The sequence below is a fragment of the Actinia tenebrosa genome, unplaced genomic scaffold (assembly GCF_029948245.1).
Source record: "Actinia tenebrosa isolate PJP-AT-01 unplaced genomic scaffold, QUT_ActTen_1.0 PGA_scaffold15__27_contigs__length_11533743, whole genome shotgun sequence".
NCBI lineage: Eukaryota > Metazoa > Cnidaria > Anthozoa > Actiniaria > Actiniidae > Actinia > Actinia tenebrosa.
Window position 1 is genome coordinate 10,123,306 of NW_028292575.1, and position 22,675 is coordinate 10,145,980.

The 22,675-nt window shown below is 37.8% G+C and overlaps 2 protein-coding genes across 2 annotated transcripts; both read left to right on the top strand.

Moving 5' to 3' along the window:
- The first annotated feature begins 218 nt into the window (after positions 1-218).
- On the top strand, positions 219-11,154 carry LOC116287948 (uncharacterized). Its single transcript, XM_089030173.1, has 19 exons — positions 219-390; positions 1,527-1,826; positions 1,908-2,207; positions 2,290-2,589; positions 2,663-2,954; positions 2,989-3,011; positions 3,091-3,666; positions 4,698-4,810; positions 4,915-4,973; positions 5,647-5,825; positions 5,914-6,359; positions 6,514-6,712; positions 7,198-7,308; positions 7,405-7,580; positions 7,672-7,797; positions 7,928-7,998; positions 8,203-8,243; positions 8,728-8,824; positions 9,016-11,154. The coding sequence occupies exons 1-19, from the start codon at positions 333-335 to the stop codon at positions 9,152-9,154; spliced, it is 3,606 nt and encodes a 1,201-aa protein (XP_088886299.1). The 5' UTR covers positions 219-332; the 3' UTR covers positions 9,155-11,154.
- LOC116296354 (hemicentin-1) lies at positions 10,331-22,353 on the top strand. Its single transcript, XM_089030386.1, has 22 exons — positions 10,331-10,468; positions 11,679-11,966; positions 12,159-12,458; positions 12,556-12,858; positions 13,345-13,647; positions 14,176-14,475; positions 14,721-15,020; positions 15,094-15,390; positions 15,530-15,823; positions 15,900-16,181; positions 16,403-16,515; positions 16,771-16,829; positions 16,910-17,088; positions 17,277-17,728; positions 17,982-18,177; positions 18,317-18,427; positions 18,694-18,869; positions 19,066-19,191; positions 19,395-19,465; positions 19,591-19,631; positions 19,758-19,854; positions 20,037-22,353. The coding sequence occupies exons 1-22, from the start codon at positions 10,414-10,416 to the stop codon at positions 20,170-20,172; spliced, it is 4,479 nt and encodes a 1,492-aa protein (XP_088886512.1). The 5' UTR covers positions 10,331-10,413; the 3' UTR covers positions 20,173-22,353.
- The last annotated feature ends 322 nt before the right edge of the window (positions 22,354-22,675 follow it).

Here is a 22,675-nt window from a genome sequence, read left to right on the forward strand (position 1 = left end):
TATCGTCATATCAAGCAACGCTGTTTGCAAGCAACGCCAAAGGAGAAATAAAAAGCAATGCCAAAAAAACGTTTTCTAATAAATAACAGAGCCTTTATTTCAATACATGTCCGCCTTCTGTTAGTTCGTCTTGATTTTGACAACTCTATATGAACTAATAAAAAATTCATTTCCGTAATCAATAATATGGTCACATGATTTAGTATTGTATTGTCACGTGGGTTAGCATTGGCCTATCGTAGCATGGAGGACTTACATATAAGATCGTAAGTGTTTGACAGGATAGCAAATGCTTCATCTATAAATATAGACTACAACATCCTCCTCAAACTATGTACTGGTTTGTCGTGATAGCGTTGGCATCATTACTTCATCCTAGCGAGCAGCAAGGTACGTCCTTGATATATGTAATAATTGCAGGCTGATCGACACTAGAAAAAAACTTGACCTGAGGATACAAAATATATAATACTTGAAAGATAGAAAATATTTGTAGTGAGCATAATGTATTCGTACCTTGTGGGTGGCTTCCGGAACAAACACTGTGAAGTAACATCCAATATCACTTCTGTAATCCAGATGAGTCAAATCTAAAATACTAAAATCTTTTTGACTCTACAAATGTTTTACTCATTATTAATTTTCTTTTCTTTTTTGCTGGCTTCTTTTTTATTTAAAATGAATAAATTATTCAGCAACCTATTTTGATAACATAAACGGAAAAGAAAACTAGAGCTTTTTGTCTGTGCATGTAATTTTTTTCCTGGGAGTACGATCTACTGTGGTATAGAATCTACTATCTGTTCCTCACTGAGCTGGCCTAATTTTCCACTTCACTTTATCAATTTATTGTGAATACAAGTTCAATTTCCGCCCAAGATTTTTATGAAACAAAACTGAGGAGAAGGTTCATTTAACAATTGAACATACTTTAATTATTCGAAAGAACATTCTAGTTTTAATCAATAGACCATTTAATCATTAGACCTTTTTTTTTTCCTAGCCAGAAGCATCACAAGGCCAAAGGGTAGTGCAGTATTCGAAAGAACATTCTAGTTTTAATCAATAGACCATTTAATCATTAGACCTTTTTTTTTTCCTAGCCAGAAGCATCACAAGGCCAAAGGGTAGTGCAGTTTTCGTATGACTGTGAAAAGCTCAATACCGTAAGCGTCAGGTGCCGTGACCGTAATGCTTTCTAGAATTTTAATTGGCTGATTTTTTCAAGCGCAATGTGATTGGTCTGGCATTGCCGTGATCTTGGCGTGACCGTGTCCGCGCCGTATTTATGCCGTGATCCGGGTATTTGATTGGATGGAGAGTAAATTCTCGTGCAATATGATTGGTCTGGCGTATCACTTGCCGTGTCATGGCCGTGTTCGTGCCGTGAATTTTTCACAGTCAAACGAAAACTACACTAATGCAATAACCAATTACTTCCTGTCAACAAAATATTTATTTTTCATTAAAATATTTTACTGATAAACAATCTTTTCTTTTTTGCATTTTCTTTTTTCCTTTCTTAGATCCTCCAAAGATTTTGTTCCCTCCAACAAGTAAAACAGTAGTTGAGAGAAGCAATGTATCCCTGACGTGTTACTTGGAAGGCAAACCATTATCTAATATAACGTGGTTGAAAGATGGTCACCCAATCATAGCTGCTAATGACAACAGAATATCTGTATATCCACTCTCCTCAGTCAGTAATACAAGTGCTACGATTACTATCACCAATGTGAACCGTACTGACGAGGGCTACTATTCCTGTCAAGCTTTGAATGATGTCGGTAATGATACCTCATCTGGAGCATTACTGACAGTCAACTGTAAGTAATTATTAAGGAAAACTTGCATTTTTATGTTCTGTCTACCTAAGTCTTCGTTCTTTTAATATTTTTTTCTTTTAGACCGTCCAAGGATATTGGTTCCTCCAACAAGTAAGACAGTACATGAGAGAAGCAATGTATCTCTGACGTGTTACTTGGAAGGCAAACCAGTATCTAATGTAACCTGGTTGAAAGATGGTCACCTAATCATAGCCGCTAATAACAACAGAATATCTGTAACGCTACCCTCCTCAGTCAATAAAACAAGAGCTACGATAACTATCACTAATGTGAAACGTACTGACGAGGGCAACTATTCCTGTCAGGCTTTGAATGATGTCGCAAATGATACCTCATCTGGAGCATTACTGACAGTCAACTGTAAGTATTCATTTGTAAAATTTGCATTCTTATGTTCTGGGTACCTAATTCTTGACGTTATCTCACTATTATTTTCTTTCAGACCCTCCAAAGATTTTGTTCCCTCCAACAAGTAAAACAGTGCTTGAGAGAAGCAATGTAATCTTGACGTATTACTTGGAAGGCAAACCAGTATCTAATGTAACCTTGTTTAAAGATGGTCACCCAATAATAGCTGCTAATGGTGATAGAATATCTGTAACACTACCCTCCTCAGTCAATAAAACAAGTGCTTCGATTACTATTACTAATGTGAGCCGTACGGACGAGGGCTACTATTCCTGTCAGGCTGTGAATGATGTCGGAAATGATACCTCATCTGGAGCATTGCTGACAGTCAACTGTAAGTAACAAGCAGCCATCCCTATTTTGATGTGTAAAACAGGTTCTAGACATGTTGAACATTATTCTTGCAGACGGCGTAACCATATTCATGAATCCACAACCCAAGTCCAAGATTGAAGGAGAATCGGTCACATTTACTTGTGAAGTGGAGGGCAAACCTGCTCCTAACGTAAACTGGCTTGTAAACGACAACCCATTGACTCTAGAGACGAGTAGGATGAACGTCACTCAACCCACTACACACGACAGGACGGCTGTTTATCTGACGATCAATGACCTAAAGAGAACAGACGAGGGTAGTTACCATTGCAGGGTTAACAACTTCCTTGATGAACGGACGTCAACGCCTGCTCTTTTAGCAGTGTAGTGTAAGTAATTATCGCGTATTAAACATTAGTACAACTACCGTGGCTCTCATTAGTCTGTAAGCAGTCCCTCAATCTCCCTTGGTCACTGTTCACTTACAAATGTTTTTGCACCTTCTTTTGAATCGTTGTAGATTCACCAGTTATCTTCCAAAATCCAGTAAACTTGACGAAGAGCCAAGGAGATTCAATGGTGATGTCGTGTGGGGTAGACGGGAACCCTGTGCCTGACATCACGTGGAAGAAAGAAGGAAGGACGTTAGTGCAGGATGGTAGAATAAATATCACTAAGCTGAGTAGTGTGGGGAGAGTGTACTCTACGTTGAGCATCAGAAATCTTGGTTGGGATGACGAAGGCACGTATAAGTGTACGGCGAATAATACACTTAATACAGTGGTGTCGTTACCTGGTACTCTACAATTAGCTATTCTTTTTGACATTGCTTTCGTTAATCCTGAAGCCAACTTCACAGTAACTGAGGGTCAAAGTTCGATTTTGGTATGTGTGGTGTCGGGTGTACCATCAACCATCACCTGGTACAGAGACGGCCAAGGCAACATTCCAGGCAGCAACACCAAACGTGAAGGTAGTAATACCATTGCAGAACTGACACTCAACAATGTACAGGCGAAGGGTTCAGGAGTTTACACCTGTTTTGCAAGCAGTAACATGAGATCTATTAGTACACAGATGACTCTTGTTGTCAAAGGTAAGAACATATGACATACCATTGACATTCCTCGTATATCAGTACCTGCTTGGATCTCAAGACACCAAGGCATAAAGATCTAAATATCGTAGATACTATTCTCAAACTCATTACATGAAAATTTCGTAAGCAACCACGAATAAGAACTTCGTATTTGGTCAGGTGGTGGAGGAGTCTTGATACTGGATCAAACACTGATCAAGACACCTCTGATAGCCAATCAGAGTCCAGAAGAAGATCCATGTGAAATTTTAATTTGCATTTTTACACCTATACCTTATAATAACGAAGTTAGAATTTTTTTAGACTTGTAAATAGAGTGAAAAATTAAATTGCTTAAAATATTTATGAATGTATGCAAGAATCGAACGGGGGTCCCCTTACTAACTATACCGTTTAACCTCTTTCCTTGCCATGCACTACGCTACTACAAGGAGGTTTTGGAACTTTTATATGTTTAGCTTTTAAGCCTCGTGCTTTCATCAGCTTCTAGGTTTTTGGAACCCCGATGAAACACTCGCACTCGTTTTTGATCTATTAGATGAACATCAAGTCAGCTAAGACAAAAACATAATTACATTATATTCATGGATCCTGATGTACAATAATAATTTTTTTTAATGGTAGACAGTTAATCATTAACATTCTGTTAGTCATAGTATGGTGAATTTGGACTGGAAAATCAAAGAAGGGTTTGCTATGGATGCAGTCTTATCTTTAGATCAATCCATTCTTTCCCATTTGACATCACAGGTCATTCGCTTGCGTATTGTTTCTTTGCTTAAAAAGATTCTTTACTATGAATGAGAATCGGGCAAAGAATATAGATGAGAATGAGAATCGAGCAAAGAATATTGATGAGAATGAGAATCATTCTGAAACGGGAAAACATTCTAACACTGACCTTAGTAGAGTGCATGTGTTGTTGGTATTTGTTTTTAAATTCTCCGAACTGTGTTTGGCAGTCAGTGTTCAGTGTACTAAACAACTTGCTGCTACAATCTTTTTTCTTTTCTTAATTTTCGTAACAGTTCCAGTGGAAGTTGATATGGGAATCACGATCAAAAACAGAAAATACTCAGCTGAGCTCAGCAACAAGTCGTCTTTGCAGTTCCAGAACTTATCCAACACTTTAAAAAACGAGGTTTGTCAGTAAATAGGAAACAAGCTAATTTTCAATCCTGCTTGATCTTTACAGTCATGCGCTATTAGTACACATGGAGAGCACTAATAATTTCGTTTTTACAGATTTCAAGTATTTACAACGACATTAACGGGTTCAAGGAAGTAAATGTGATGGGGTTTTCGTAAGTGTCCATGTTATCTTCCGCATATCTTTAATGAAATAACGGGCATGCATGTTTACAGTGGCACTTTCTTGTTCACTACGGATAATAAGAATGTTAATCTTTGATATTGAAAGTGTGTGCACCATCACCATCATCACTAATCATTACCACCAACACCGTCATCACTGATCATCACCACCATCACCATCATCACTGATCATCACCATCATCACCACCATCACCATCATCACTGATCATTACCACCACCACCACCACCATCATCATTGATCATTACCACAATCAATGATCATTCCCACCATCACCATCATCACTGATCATCACCACCATCACCATCATCACCATCATCACCACCATCACCATCATCACTGATCATCACCATCATCACTGTTCATCACCACCATCACCATCATCACTGATCATCATCACCATCATCACTGATCATCACCACCATCACCATCATCACTGATCATTACAACCATCACCATCATCACTGATCATTACCACCATCACCACCATCACTGATCATCACCACCATCATCATCATCATTGATCATCACCACCATCATCATCATCACTGATCATCACCACCATCACCATCATCACTGATCATCACCACCATCGCCATTATGGTAAGTAGAGTTTCTTAATAACTTTCATTTCTCGCTCTTAGAAATTCCACTGTTGGAGTAAGCTCACGTTTTCGAGTTGTCTTCGAGCTAAAAGTTGACAAACCCAGTAATAAACCTCCCCTCGACATCAAGCAAAACCTCACCAATACTGCTATCGAGGGATTTAAAAATGCTGTTTTTAGTGCACTTAAGTTCGATCCAGACTCTTTCGTTTCGTATGGTAAGTTGGTATAGTAAGTAATCACTACTTTAGAGTTGAATGATGCGTATTGCATGACTCACGGTTGTAACATTGTAATATTACCTAGTGCCACCCCCATCACCTCGAAATCTAAAGGCCGGTGAAGTCAATGTGAAACAGATTTCCATTACTTGGAATAAACCTGAACAGCATCAGTCGTACGGTGTTACGGGTTACGAAGTACAATACAAAGAGTTCGGTAAAGAATGGATTAATAATCCTATACACGGGCAAGATGTCAATGACTATGTAATCAACGATCTGAAACAAGAGACAAATTACTTAGTGAGGATGGTAGCAGTTAATGAAATAGGAAAAGGACCACCCACAGATAAGCCGCTGGAGTTGAAAACGAAGGGAGAAGGTCTTCTAGAACACATCTGGAATACTTACAAATGGTTAATAGTTTGTATAGCAGTAGCCCTGTTTATTCTTTTACTAACCTGGTATTGTCTATGTTGTCGAAGAAGAAGAAGACCGGTTAAAAGGCGAAACAGCTTTTCTGGACGGACTGTAAGTAGAATATGAACACCGTGTCTAACTCGGGCATTCATTTCTGATAGAGATTTAGTTATTAGCAGAATATGGGAAGCGCGATTGCATGCGCTTCTATCGAGCTGCCTCATAAATTAAATTTGGTTATAATCTAACTATGTTTAATTCACAGTACGACGATTTCGTTTTACCAGTCCAGGGATTTGACAATGATGCCTTGGACATGACACAGTTACCGGCTTCAAGTTTTAGAGAGATACCATATGAACAGATCATGATCGGAAAAGAACTGGGATCTGGTCAGTTTGGCCTGGTGACTAGAGGATACCTTAAACAGGATGAAAAGCACTGCGCTATAAAGATGCTCAAAGGTATGGACTATTGACGATTTTGACGCTGTATCGAGACAATTATATATGAAATGACGTCACACTGTGGTGTATGATACCATACATCATGTTATATGTAGAGGGTACATTAAACAATAAAAATACCATTGTACCGTAAAGATACCCAAAGGTATTGAAGTTGGTGTATTTCAGATAGCAATTACACTCAAAGCCCAAATGGTCTAATTGTTTTAGGTTAAACCTACTAATGGTCAAGTAATTGAATACAAATAATTTTGAAACCAAAATTAAGTAGAAAACGTGATTTGTGTTTTAGCTGAATTTGTTTTCGTTTTCAAAACCGGCACTTTTCACTACTAGTGATCTATCACTACAAGACATGTAGTAGCTCAGCCAATCAGAGCGCAGGAATTGTGATAGACTATTAGAAGGTTTTAACTTTAATTACGATAGCCCATAGGCATGGAGAGTACTGATCTAAGACGTTTTTTTTTTTTTTTTACCAGCAAATGCCTCTAATACAGATTACATGGATTTGATGAACGAACTGGATATAATGAGTTTGATAGAGGAACATCCCAACATTATTCATCTCATTGGTGCTTGCACACAAGGAGGTAAATATCGCCAGTTCTTGGCTAAGGCTTTGTATATCGATATTGAACATTTTGTTTCTCTTTACTCACAATTCTATTGTCAAACTGTTTTATCAGGTCATCTGTACGTAGTTGTTGAACTAGCAGAATACGGAAGCCTTTTACACTTTCTTCATAAGAACCAAGTGTATTCCAAACACTATAAAGACAAGATGTGTACGTTGTCTGAAGATATTAAACTTAGAATTGGAGTTGATGTTGCTAGAGGAATGAAACATCTTGCGCGTCACAAGGTAATTTGTGCACAGCTCCAATCAATCATTCTTCTACAGATTATTTGTCTCTGAAGATAAAGGTTTAATAATATTACTGTCGTGTTTGTAGTGCGTTCATCGGGATCTGGCGGCAAGGAATGTACTGCTTGGCACCAACATGACTGCTAAGTTGTCAGACTTTGGATTGGCAAGAGATGTGTATGAAAGAGGATACTACCAGCAGTTATCAAACATGGTATTGCACTTGATACATGTGTGCACCATTGTGCGTACTGTATTTCTGTCATATTGACATTTATATATATATATATATATATAAGCATTCAGTACTTGTTTCTGTCCAACATTGAGTCATTATTTCATAGAAAAAACTACCTGCAAGGTGGATGTCAATCGAAGCTATCGAGACGTTGGTAGCTACCAAGGAGAGTGACATGTAAATATCATCCCAACTCTTTTTACTTGTTATACATTTTCATTTGTATTATATCCGTTTTTGTTTTAAATCCAAATCAGAACATTGCTTTAATATATTTTCGTATATCAATCAGCTGAAAGCTGTCGTCTATGCTCAGTCATTAATGCCATTCATTCCACACGAGAACTAAAATGACATATTTAATCAATCATGTTTTTCCAGATGGTCGTTTGGAGTTTTGCTATGGGAAATCCAAACTGGAGGTTGGTATTTTATGGTTATGACAAGGCGATAAGACATACAAGATGCACATGCAAGATTCCTTAAAGAGAGAGTCAAAGTATTTTAGTAAGACGGAAGAAGGAAGAGAGAGCTACAGCCCTAATTGCCTTTTGTCGTCTTACATAACATGAAATTGAACTTTAGTGATTTACAAATAATCCTTCAAATTTTGCCAACACCCTGAAATAACCGTTGGTCTGATCAAAGCCGTTAGGGCACGGTTAACTCACAAATCCTCACAGATCAAATTGGAATTTAGCGAGTTACGTTAGATTTTATTCACATGTGATGCCAAGACCAGGAATCAAACCCTAGACCTCAGAGTTCATGAGAGGCGAGTGTACTACCCCTTAACTACCCTTGATTCCCTGATTCACAATATGATTTTGCTTGAACAATGGGTGCTTCTTTTTTCTTTTAAAAACAAGACTCCTTTAAGATTGGTTGTTCAATACTTGTTCACAGGTAAAATGCCATTCTCTGGATTGTCAGTCAAAGAACTACTCAAGTCTCTTAAAAAGGGCACGAGGCTTAACCAACCAATCGGATGCTCCGATCAAATGTAAGTACATTACGTCATAACTCTCACAGATCTTCGATCAAAACTCAAATTTTCATAACCGACAAATTGCTGCTATTGAGTGTTATCCTCAAAAAACTACGCGCCTAATCGTTAGCAAGTCGATAGAAATCGGTTATCCCATAACCGATGGGTTCTGTGTACCAGAATTGAGAATGTATTTCACAATCCAGGTATGCTGTGATGATGAGCTGTTGGGAGTCTAATCCTCGAAAACGTCCAACCATAGAACATCTTATCACCGCACTAGACGAACAGTTGTCACTTCTCTCCGGTATTGATTTAACCAATCCACAAACCTCAGATGCTTAGGGTCATCCTCACTTGATAAATCTTGACAGTTAAAGAAAACTAATGAAATTCTTATGGAAATGTCATTGGTTCCTCACACTATGCTGTATACAGATATTAGATGAACGCTATTTTAAAAACCAAGTAACAGCCTAAACACAATATAATTGATGTATCGTTCAAACTAGTTAGTGTGTTGACAGCAGGCTTGAATGCCTGTTTTAGCCCATTGTTCAATCCTGGGTTCTCGTCGGCCTTTGATTTTTAAGCTTTATCGTATTTTAATAAATAGTAGATTTAGCGCATGCGCTTAAGTTAATACATAAATAAATAAAATAAATGGGATTTAACAGTGGCATTTCTACAGAGTAGCTATTCATCCACTGTAATTCCAATTGGAATTTAGGAGTTGAGTTATTAAGCCTTGTGAAAGCATTGTGACGTGTCATATTACTCTTGACCCCAGACCCCTGTCATTCTTACTGCGCATGCTCGACGAAATAATTGGGCTCTGGAAAACTCCAAACCGGAAGACCCAGATTCTGGGTTTCTCGCACATGCATATTATGACAGACTAGGTAAATTCAAAATGGCGGACGATGTTCAACGAGCATGTGAATTTGCGCTTGGAAAATAAAGTTTTTAAGATGAGTTTCAGTTAAATTAACTCCGAAAATATCCGAAATATCAATATGCAAATGAGATGACGTAAATTCAAGAATAAGTTACATTTTGAAGTGTAATTTACGTGTATTCTTAAGTTCAATAACTTAAAAGTGTACAAAGCCATATATTTCAGTCATAAGGATGATTTGAAAATGAAAAAACAGCAGTACTTTCCACGAAAGCATTTTTGTATAATAAATTAGTCTTGAAGTTATGTCATCTTATTTGCATATTGATATTTCAGATGCTTATATCTCCTAAAAGAAAATGTTACATACAAAAATACTGCAACAATACTACTACACTATTCACATTTAAGTGATTTTGAAAGAAAAAAATTTTCCTTGATATACACTTTAAATCTTTTTGTCGTCCAACTTAACATATGCTGGTACATATTCAACCAACTAGAGCGTGCGCACGGTAAGCAGAGTACCCAAGGGATCTCTAGAGAAAACTGATTTACGTCACGCACAACAGGAAGGCTGCAAGTAGCGTGACGATTTACTCTTTTATAAACTTTTTTCACGAAGTTCTGATGAAATCATGAAGTTTTTGAACGGACAAACAAACTCTACGCGTGTGTAAAGTCAAGTCTGTAAAGTACTACGATCATGCTACGGTTTGTCGTTATTCTTTTAGCGTTATCATTTCATGTCAGCGAACAAGGTAAGTAGTAGACTGAGTGAGAAAGAATGTTCTAGTAAATACATGCATCGCGAAAGAAAGCTTCCTATGGAAAACGTATATGTTAAGATGTCAATACAGCACCAGAATATCATTTTACTTGACTAGACTATACAACTTGTTACAAACTGAACCTCTGGTCAATTATTATTGATATCCGATAAATAATCCAACAACTTGTAAGACGATTCATATCTTGATATATCGAATATTCTTCATTGCCAAAACAAATACTCTCGTTATATTACTAATTCCATGTGATTTGATATGGGTAATTGTTTATTTTTCTTCTTCTTTGCCTTCAATTTTAGCTATTCCATGATTTGTTATTCAAAATAGCCAACTTATTTAATTATTTATAATATTCTTTAAGATGTTTTGTCAAGTTATGAAAGTTTTTCAAAGTTTTTAAAAATGGGGAAATGTTAACGGATTTAATTCTCGATCAAAGCGTTGTAAAATAATATTGAGCAAGTCATGTAAATGTTATATTATTTATCGTTTTTAAAACATTTAAAGTTGACTTCAGTGACTACTACTATACCAAAACAAAATTCTACGATGTGAAGTCATTCAATTAAGTAGTCTAACATTTGTAATGGTGAACATGTCCAGATGGTAAAAGTTAGTTCAGTTCAACGATCAATAAACATTCTGGGAAAATTTGACTCGAGGTATATTTTTATTTTGACTTTCGAATAATAATTGCTTGGAGATTCTATTGACAACATGACGCTTCACGGACGACTGAAAAGCAACCAATCCATGCGTAGAAAACCCTACTAAAACAAGAGGCATTGTTAGGCTGGATTGAGGCTCATATCAATAGAAACTGAAAATCGGCCTCTTTTTTGTAAAGTCTTGTCACTTTTCCCATCAAAATCGCAAATATAATACAAGTTTATTTGACATTAAAAGAATAATTGTTTTTATGCAATTATCTTGAGGAATTCAAGTGTAAACTTAAAGTGCCTATCACCCTTCTGACAATATTTACAGTATTGATTCTACATGGGGTAAGATGTCGAATAACCTGAAAAAAATTCATAGTTTGAGTGCAGCTTCTTGAAGTTATGAAGGTTTTTCCATGCCATATGCTAATGCGGTGACGAGAATTTTCTAAACAAAGTAAAGAATCCCGGCCAAACATTATATTAAACGAAACGGAAAAAAAATGTCGGTGTATTTTCAGCTCCAAATTCTTCAATCACAACCAATCCCTCCAACACAACATCACACGAAGGCCAGAATGCTACTCTTGTTTGTGTCGTGACTGGAAATCCAACTCCAACTGTTCAGTGGTATAAAGATGGTCTACTCCTCAACAATATATCAGGCAACCCAAGACTTACCCAAGATCCTGGCTCAAACAGCCTGATAATAACTAACCTTACAAGGAATGATGAGGGTTTTTATGCTTGCAATGCTACTAACAACGTATCATCGGTGACTTCTAATCAAGCATATCTTACTGTTAACTGTAAGTTTAGATTTCAATTCTATGCAGTCCAGATTAGTCTTATAAATATTATGCATCTTAATTTGTTACGTTATGTTTATAACGAATCTGTTCTTTTTGCTATTATTTAGTTAAACATACAACTGACTTAGTTAACTTTGTTATTCAGTGTTTTGCTGAATTTTTCTTTTTTAATTCAAATTAATTTTGCAGTTCAGCCAAAGATTCTGATGGATCCTTTCCCCAAGATAAGGAATGAAAGACAGAATGTGACGTTGAGCTGTCGCTATGAAGGTAAACCAGTTGCCGATGCAGTGTGGTATATGAACGACACCTTACTAAGCGATTCCTCAGACTCGAGAATAGGAATCGTACGTTCAGGAAATGCTTCATTGACGGAATCATCTCTGACCATCACTAACCTAAGAAAAGACGAAGGCAGATACAAGTGTCAAGTTAACAACACGGTTGGAGGTCCTGCTACGTCACAAGAGGCACAGCTGACAGTGAATTGTGAGTACTTCAATTTCACAACGGTGGCAATATTTGCAAAGCCGTAAGGTATGCCATGTATACAGCTTATAACGCAGCATTTTATTAAATGTTCCAGATGCACCTGTTATCTTTGCTCCACCACTGGCCCTCACGACCAACGAAACGAACAGTGTTACTTTTAGCTGCTTGATGGAAGGAAAACCACAACCAGACGTGACTTGGAAGAAAAATGGAACTAATGTCGATGTTGACGGTGACAGCAGGATATCGACAGCGCACCCTTGGAGCTACGGAAACTCTACTGCAACCATGACCATTCCTAATGTGAACAGGTCTGACGAGGGGTGGTACGTTTGTGTTGCTTATAACGGTGTTGGTGCCGCCGTTATTTCAGAGTCTGCCAAGTTGACCGTCAACTGTAAGTTTCCTCCTGTGCGGAAAATATTTGGTTTTGCTAAGAAGTTGTTGTTGTGTAATAGGGCACCAATGCATTTTTTTTTTTTTTCTCGTGAAACTTTATTGTCAATTGCGCTTCGTCTAAAAACGTAAAAGGGCAAGAAAGAGTAAAAGTAAACGTTTTCCGGCCCCTATGATGACGGTAAATAGTAACCTCAAGGAAACGAAACGTTTCTCGGTACTGACCAAGAGGAACGTGGGCCCTGGGTACGAGATTGTTACTCCTTTTTCTATTCATGAGGTTGATGTATCCTAAAAGATCCAGATAGACGCTTTTCTGGATTTTTTTTTTTTTTTTTTTTTTTTTTTACAATATACAGTGTAAAGTATTTCTATTAACGTATTCATTCTTCTTTACGCCAGATCCACCAATGCTTTAAAAAGTCCGCGCCGTTATGCAGAAAATTTCTTAGTTCTTATTAATATTTGTGTAATCGATTTTCTTCAGATCCACCGAGAATATTCAGCATTTCACCCCAGAATGAAACCAAGCATGAGAACCATAGCATGACGTTCAACTGTACCTTAGAAGGCAAACCATTAGCAAATGTTACATGGATGTTTAATAACACAGATATAGTTCCCGATGGTAAGAAATATCATGTAAGTGGCACAACATCAGTGGAGAAAGGCACGGCTTCATTGACAATAACCGATTTACACAGATCTGACCAGGGAAACTACACATGCAGAGCACAGAACAAGATTGGGACGGCAACTTCACAAGTCGCTGCCTTCTTGAAAGTGTTATGTAAGTTTATCTGTAGGAATTGCTTTTATACAATGCCGAGTAAACAACTGGAGACGTGGTTCAGGTAATTGGACGCAGAGTTTCTCCACAGTTCCTCAGAAAAGATGGAGTTGGTGCTAGCACTATTAGGACACAGGGTTTTTCAGTAACGCTAGCGGTGGTCCTGACAGTAGGCGCAAACTAGATGTATAATCCGGGTCTGTTAGTGAAATGTTTAATCAGGGATCTATATTAATGTGATCGCCATATCAAGGATGTATCAATTCGGTTTGATAGGAAGGTTGATGAGGTTGACCTTGTGACGTAAGCAACGCGCAAGAAAAGAAAGCTTAGCAAGCCGGGAAATTCGTCAGTCTAAACAAAATTGAATCAAAAGAGCTGAAAGCAAAGACAGGGCTTTTCTCTTTACAATGCTTGATACGGCACATGGTTAGCCTGGTTTCATGTCGATTAAGTCTATCAGCCATGGATGTGCGAATTGATCATTATGATATAATAGAGGTAAAAATAGCCTTTACTTTCTTTCAGTTGGCGTAGATATATTCGTGAATCCACAACCCAAGTCCAAGAATGAAGGAGATTCGGTCAAATTTACATGTGAAGTGGAAGGCAAACCTGCTCCCATAGTAACCTGGCTTATAAACTACAAACCATTGACTCTAGAGACGAGTAGGATGAACGTCAGTCCTCAACCCACTACACACGACAGGACGGTTGTTAATCTTACGATCAATGACCTGAAGAGAACAGACGAGGGTAAATACAGTTGCAGAGTAAAAAACTCCCTCGATGAACAGATTTCAAATGCTGCTCTATTGACTGTCAATTGTAAGTAAATATTTTAATGAAAGTTCTTAGACTGAATGGTACGCTAATGGTGGTTTGCTTTCTGAATCAATCAGTGAGTGGTTGACAAACGCCTATCGCCACATTTATTCACAATACCTTCGATTTGATTTTAAGAAGTCTTATACGTTACGCCTCGTGCTAAACCTTTTAAACTTTTCTTTAATCACGATGGAGTCAACGTTTATTTCTATTCAATAACCATCAAAGAATTTGTTTCTCTTCAGATCCTCCAAAGATATTGGTTCCTCCAACAAATAAAACAGTGGTAGAGAGAAGCAGTGTGTCCCTTACGTGTTACTTGGAAGGCAAACCATTATCTAATGTAACCTGGTTGAAAGATGGTCACCCAATAATAGCTGCTAATGGTAATAGAATATCTGTGTCTCAACCCTCCTCAGTCAATAAAACAAGTGCTTCGATTACTATTACCAATGTGAGCCGTACGGATGAGGGCTACTATTCTTGTCAGGCTTTGAATGATGTCGGTAATGATACCTCATCTGGAGCATTGCTGACAGTCAACTGTAAGTAACAAGCAGCCATCCCTGTTTTGATCTTTAAAAGAGGTTCTAGACATGTTCAACATTATTCTTGCAGACGGCGTAACCATATTCGTGAATCCACAACCCGAGAAAAGGGTTGAAGGAGAATCGGTCACATTTACATGTGAAGTGGAAGGCAAACCTGCTCCTAACGTAACCTGGCTTATAAACGACAACCCATTGACTCTAGAGACGAGTAGGATGAACGTCACTCAACCTACTACACACGACAGGACGGTTGTTTATCTGATGATCAATGACCTGAAGAGAACAGACGAGGGTAGTTACAATTGCAGGGTTAACAACTTCCTTGATGAACGGTTGTCAACTCCTGCTTTTTTAGCAGTGTACTGTAAGTTATTATATTACGTATTACGCATTTTTCATCGTTGAACTACCGTGCCCCATATTGGACTGTAAGCAGTCCCTCTATTTCTCTTGGTCACTGTTCACTTACAAATATTTTTGCACCATCTTTTGAATCATCGTAGATCCACCAGTTATCTTCCAAAATCCACTAAACTTGACGAAGAGGGAAGGAGATTCAATGGTGATGTTGTGTGGGGTAGACGGGAACCCTGTTTCTGAAGTCACGTGGAAGAAAGACGTAGTGACCTTAGTGCATGATGGGAGAATAAATATCACTAAGCCGAGTAGTGTGGGGAGAGTACACTCTACGTTGACCATCAGTAATCTTGTTGTGGGTGATAAGGGCACGTACAAGTGTGTGGTGAATAATACACTGAATGCAGTGGTGTCGTTTCCTGGAAGTTTAATTATTGTCTGTAAGTAAACATCTGGAGCGTCTGTGTGGACGAATAGATGATTATTCTAACATTGTTTTACTATTTTCTTGGTTAGCATTAGACCTATGGTTTGTAAACCCTGAAACCAACTTCACGGTAACTGAAGGACAAAGTGCAACCCTTGTCTGTGAGGTGTGGGGCGAGTCACCTGACATTACCTGGTACCGAGACGGGAAGAGCATGGAAGCGACTCGTATTAGGACTATTACTAGCGGTAAAAGAACAGGAGCAGAACTGACGTTCAACAATGTACAGGCGGAGAATTCAGGCGTTTACACGTGTACTGCAAGTAATAGCTTAAGATCTATTAGTACACAGATGACTCTTGTTGTAAGCGGTAAGGAAGTTGTATTGTTATTAAATGTTGCCCGAAATAGAACGCGCATAAAATTTCTCGCAAAAAAAAAAAACACTCACAGAATGTGGCGCGAAACAGAAGACGTGCATGAACAAATTAATCGTTTGATCGTTCGGAAAATTGTCGTTTGTATCACGCACTTGCGAATGAGAATATCCCTGCTTATTTTGCTTTGTAATAGTGTAATATTTATGTTATAGTACCAATTGAAGTCGATATGGATATCACAGTAGAAAACATGGAGTTTTCAGCAGAACTCAACAACAAGTCTTCGCCACGGTTCCAGAACTTGTCCAATACTTTCAAGAAAGAAGTATGTTTATTTGGTGTACTTATCTTATGTTTTGCTTAATTTATTGGTAAATTTGTAGTTTCGTAATCCTTAAAGTGTTGTATGTACAGGAACCTGTGTATTATTAGATGATTGAAGTAGATGTATAGATGTATTGGGTGAAGATTTTTAAAATGCTGTTGCACCGGTATCTTGTATACGTACAGATGGGTGCATTTTAAGGATGAAGCAATGATTTAAAAGTTAATGGGCAGCAAACCAACTATTCTTTTTTAGATCTCAACTATCTATAAAGACATGGAGGGATTCAAAGAAGTACAAGTACTTGGATTCTCGTGAGTATTGATCGTATTATCATTATTCTTTATCTCATAACTAATCCACGGTCATTCATCTTTTGTTCCATAACACTCAGAAATGGCAGCGTTCAAGTAGTTTTTCGTGTTATATTTGAAATAAAAGTCAATAAACCAATTGAAAAGCCGCCAACTGATGTCAGACAGAAAGTAGCCAATACTGCAATCGAGGAGATTTCCAAAACGAATGGATTCATTGGGACTTTGAAGTTCAAACCCGGTTCTCTTACTCCTTTGGGTGAGTCGAATCCTACTGATAACTTCTGTTTGCCTTAACTAGACATGAGGTAATGACCATGTTCCGCATGCGTACTTAGCAACCGCTGAATCTTCCATAACGCGCACAGGTCATCATTTAATCCATAATTTTTTTTGATTAGAAATTTCCTGTAACTTTAAATCAGTTGATATTCTTTTGTCCTCTAGTTCCACCTCCACCACCTCGAAATCTAACAAAGACGGAGGTCAAACTTGAACAGATTTCTATTACTTGGAATAAACCTGAATACCATCAAACGTACGGTGTTACGGGTTACGAAGTACAATACAAAGAGTTCGCCGGTGAAGAATGGAATAATATCCCTGTACAGGGTAAAGATGTGAATGACTATGTAATCAACGATCTGAAACAAGAGACAAAATATTTAATGAAAATAGTTGCAGTTAACAAACGAGGTAACGGTCCCCCGAGCAACCAATTAGAAGTGAGTACCGATAAACAGAATATTTGGACTAAAATCTGGACAGAATACAAGTGGGTGATAGTAGCTGTTGGTATTGTCCTGTTTCTTCTTGTCCTCACGGGGATATTCCTGTGTTGTCGCCGGAGACGAAGACAAAAAAACAAAGTGAAGAGACAACAGAGCGTGAGGCGCAAAGTACGTAATACTCGTGTTTCGTTATCAATAATATTAATAATATCAATATCAACTAATGGGTCACGTGATATATTTTTCCGTCCCTCTTTTGGTGGAACTCTCTTTAATAACTACTTTATCATCATTAAAATGTTGATTGTTGAAAAGGTCATATTTGACACCTAACATGGCGGTACACAGGGGTACTGGCGATAAGGTATTTCGCTCATGCAAAACGATTACTCCGATTAACTCACTGATTTTGCTCTTTCAGCAAGGGAACTTTAGTATATCTGGTCAGAGCATCAAGAACAGCGGATTTGAGATGCCTCAGCTCACATCGAAGTTTAGAGAGATATCACGTGAACAGATCATGATCGGAAAAGAACTGGGATCTGGTCAGTTTGGCCTGGTGACTAGAGGGTACCTTAAACAGGATAGAATGCACTGCGCTATAAAGATGCTCAAAGGTATTGATCAAAGAATTATCCATCGAAACATTTATATATGAAATGACGTCACACTGTGAATCCCTCAATATTATAATATAAGGTACACTGGCATGTATACATTACATATTACACTAAGTATACTTTTTTCTCTTAATAGAAAGCGCTCCTCACTCCCATTACAGAGATCTGTTGAACGAACTGGATATAATGAGTTCAATAGAGGAACATCCCAACATCGTTAATCTCATTGGTGCCTGCACACAAGGAGGTAAATAACAATAATACAACCGAAGAGCTGGTAGACAATCATACAATATGATTTAACGTGACTTGCGGTGTCGAGTAATCTTGGTTAAAAAGTGATCCGCTCAATCTAATTGTTAAGCGTTCTGGGTTTAACTTGTGTAGCTAATGACTTAATGAAAAGTGAGCAGTTTGCCTTGTAATCATTTCAGGAATGTAACCATGCTTTATATCTTATAAATATGTTTTCCAGTCATGCAAAACTATTGGACTATTTTCTGCGTGTAACAGGTCCAGTGTGGTTGGTCGTTGAACTCGCAGAGTATGGCAGTCTGTTGGATTTTCTTCATAACAACCAGATGTACTCGATCAGCCATCGAGAAAAGGTGTCAATTTTAACTGAATCACAAAAGATCAGGATTAGCCGTGACGTGGCTAAAGGACTGGAACACTTGGCAGGTTATAGGGTAAGTACTAAACTGTGGCCCTCATTCCAACGATCGGTTTGGAATTTGGAGGTGTTATTTTTTCTGGAAGCAGAAAAAACTCTCGCGATACAGAAGGGAATGAGAGAGTCGCGCGACGGAACTGCTAATGGTTTTGGGAGTCCAATAATCCAAATGATAATACGTATATAATCGTTTAGTATTCATGTGTTTGTAGTGCGTTCATCGAGATCTGGCGGCAAGGAATGTACTGCTTGGCACCAACATGACTGCTAAGTTGTCAGACTTTGGACTGGCAAGAGATGTGTATGAAAGAGGATACTACCAGCAGTTATCAGACATGGTATTGTATTATTCTAGTGTAAAATACCCACCAGAAAACACAAGAAAATAAGCCAGAGTCTCACTGACTTTTTTCTGGCTTTGATTTACAGTTACAGTTTAGATGGTTTCATAATGCGCCTGCGCGGAACTGACCACTAACGATATCCAATAAGAGCTCAATGAAAAAATATCTTTTTTCCTATCTTCTGCGTTCTTCTGTAGAAAAAGTTACCAGTGCGATGGATGTCAATCGAAGCTATCGAGACGATGGTGGCTACCAAGGAGAGTGACATGTAAGTCTTGGCCGTTTGAAATGTTCTTATTCCAGTTCTACTAATCAGTCAAAGTTGTTCCTAGCTTGTAGTTTTTCTTTATTCGTAGCCGATTTGTTGTAATCTTTATGATTATGTTTTCTCAGATGGTCGTTTGGAGTTTTGATGTGGGAAATCTATACTGGAGGTGTGTATTTCTATATTTATATCTTACAAGATGCATCGAAAGATATGCACTTTAGGATACCAATGGATGATAAGAGCCAGTCATACATTTCAACTAAAACTCTCATTCAACTCTCACTGTTATCAGGTAAGCTGCCATTCCTTGGGTTATCAGCAAAAGAAGTTCTCAAGAAACTTAAGAAAGGAACAAGACTAAGCCAGCCAATCGACTGCTCAGATGAAATGTAAGCAGTGAATATAATGATATATGATAAACGTTGATGTTCATTCTGTTATAATCAAGCGTGTCGTCTATTAATGTGCGCAACAAAAATTTGCGCATTTCTATTCAATCAAACTTGATTGTGTGCAACAATACTGCTGTAGATGGACAAATTCATCAATGTTTGGCTTTTTTCTCTTGCAGATATGCTATAATGATGAGTTGCTGGCATTCCAGTCCTCTCAAACGTCCATCTATTGACCTCCTCGCCACAGTGCTGGACAGACAGCTGCAATTAAGACGAAACGACGAAAACAACGTGGACAGTTCTATGGCTTAGTCCAATAAGGTGTCGTCATGTTGGAGTCTGTTTTTTTTTTTTTTATCTTAAGCAAATATAAAAGGATTGGCCATTGATTAACTTGCTTTTATAGAGTTTTGGGTGCACGGAGGGTGCTTAGCACGAAGGTAGCTTAAAATTCGCATGAGGCATAGCCGAGTACGAGACTAGCTCCTTGAATGATTAAGCAACCCAGATGTCCTCACAGTGGTTGATATATTCAAATGTAGTCAGACGTCAACTTGAATAGCTTGATGACGTTATGGCGAAGACTATTAATAGTACAGTGTTTATTTTTAGTTACATAGTTTATATTTGATGTACTCATATATACAAATATTTATAGAATGGTTTAAATATCATGGATAGAGCAATCTATTTTGGTCAGCTGGTATTCGTTTTATCGCGTGTCAGCCATTTTGAATTTCGTTGAACTGCTGGCGTTTATCCGTAATCCGATCTTATCTGTATTTTCTATTTTCATACCAACTGTTAATGTACATTCATGGTTGGCTTTTTTTATATAGAGTAGAGTAGTAATTAGGGAATTTGCTGTGGGGGTAGGGAGGGTAAAGGTGAAAAGAAATGAGATGGGGAGTGTGGGGGTAAAAATGTCATGTCACAATCTCGTACCCAGAGCCCTTATTTCTTACTGCGCATGCTCGACGAAATAATTGGGCTCTGAAAAACTCCAAACCGGAAGACCCAGATTCTGGGTTTCTCGCACATGCGCATTATGACAGACTAGGTAAATTCAAAATGGCGGACGATGTTCAACGAGCATGTGAATTTGCGCTTGGAAAATTAGGTTTTGAAGATGGTTTTCAGTTAAATTAACTCCGAAAATATCTATTGGATGGATATCAATACAATTTCCATTACAAAACCGGCAAAACTTTGAAAAATCCGGCCCTACAGGCTGTTTTGGTGTACTTAATTCGAGACGGCATCTTGTTTATTTTCCCTAGTACTGTAATTTTTACTTCCGGTATCTTCCTTCGTTCTCGAGAACCAATCACAGCACAGGAAATATTGGAGTTTTCCAGAGCCCAATTATTTCGTCGAGCATGCGCAGTAAGAAATAAGGGCTCTGGGTACGAGATTGGTCATGTCACAGAATATTGAAATGTCTAACATTAAAATGTCTGCTATTAATCTTAAATGGAAATATTACTGAAAAAAGAATATTAGCATAGCATAGAATATTAATAGAATAATAGTATTAATAGTAGTGTAGTAATGTTAATATACATATAAATATGTATCAATAGAATGCACTGAAGACAGTATGACGTGGAAAAGCACTTCAAAGGGTACTACTGTTCTTTATCGGTTTCTCTACTCAACAGATGAGTTATAGTCGCTACTACTGTAGAGTGCACGCACTAAACCCGTGAAACAAATACTAACTTTTAGTGATAAATAAACAATAGAAAACAAAGGATTCTGTATGAAATAGTACTAATTAGTACTAATTAATGTTCACGGATTTAGTGCGTGCACTCTATTCATTTTACCTACCTAGCAGCAACGGAGTATTAAGTTCACTTCCTTTCTAGTCTTGGTCTTGGCTCAGTTCTGTCTGGTCATTGATCGTTACGTTTTATCGCATTCTAATATATACATTTAGCGCATCCGCTTAGGTTATTCAGCCATGTCATTCTTACTGCGCATGCTTGGCGCACGTAAAAAATATACATGCTAATAAGAACGGGAAACTTTAAAAAAATATTAATTCTCCTAACCTTACAAACTACCAATTAGTATTTAGCGACGTTTGCAGGCATTGTTCGCGTGCATCCTTTCTATGCATGAATTTAGTGCGCGCGCGCTCATCGTGATGACGTCATTCCAATATTTTGATAAAACACATGGAAACGTCTCTTATCTCTTACAATTTAAAACGAAATGGGGCACCCTCATTTTTTATTTCGTTTTTCGAAAGTACTCCATAATACCGAACTTTAGAGGAAAACTTTAAAAAATATATTGATAGCATCCAATCGAACTTACATAATTTGTGCATAATTGGAATAGAATTTCACGTAACGTGAAGGCTCCAAGTCCACGCTTGTAGCCCAATAACATTTTATATTTCTAACATTTCTAAAGCAAATTTTAAATGTAAACTTATTATTTGGTTATTTTCTTGAGTTATATTAAAACATTGAGGCCGATCGATTTATCTTTTCAGTAAAATATGGCTTATCTTTGACAGCTTTCCTTACTTACCCGGATGTTCGCGCATTTATACCGTAAAAAGCATATACGTTCACGTATTCTGACTGCTAACCGAAGTCGGTGACTCCCATTTTTTTAGTTTCTTATTTTACTTCTAGTAATAATGTACGTTCATCATGCAAAGTTTTTAAAAAATCTGACAATGGGATCTTTTGCCCATGAACGTCCTCAACCAACTAGAGCGCGGACAGTTTATGTCACGCCATGGTAAGCAGAGTACCAGAAGGATCCCTAGAGAATGAATGATTTACGTCACACGCGC

Coding starts and splice junctions, on each gene's coding strand:
- LOC116287948 (XM_089030173.1), top strand. CDS start 333: ATGTACTGGTTTGTCGTGATAGCGTTGGCATCATTACTTCATCCTAGC. Junction 5,826..5,913: donor AGACTCTTTCGTTTCGTATG/GTAAGTTGGTAT, acceptor AATATTACCTAG/TGCCACCCCCATCACCTCGA. Junction 6,713..7,197: donor CGCTATAAAGATGCTCAAAG/GTATGGACTATT, acceptor TTTTTTTACCAG/CAAATGCCTCTAATACAGAT.
- LOC116296354 (XM_089030386.1), top strand. CDS start 10,414: ATGCTACGGTTTGTCGTTATTCTTTTAGCGTTATCATTTCATGTCAGC. Junction 19,466..19,590: donor GCTACCAAGGAGAGTGACAT/GTAAGTCTTGGC, acceptor ATGTTTTCTCAG/ATGGTCGTTTGGAGTTTTGA. Junction 19,855..20,036: donor ATCGACTGCTCAGATGAAAT/GTAAGCAGTGAA, acceptor TTTCTCTTGCAG/ATATGCTATAATGATGAGTT.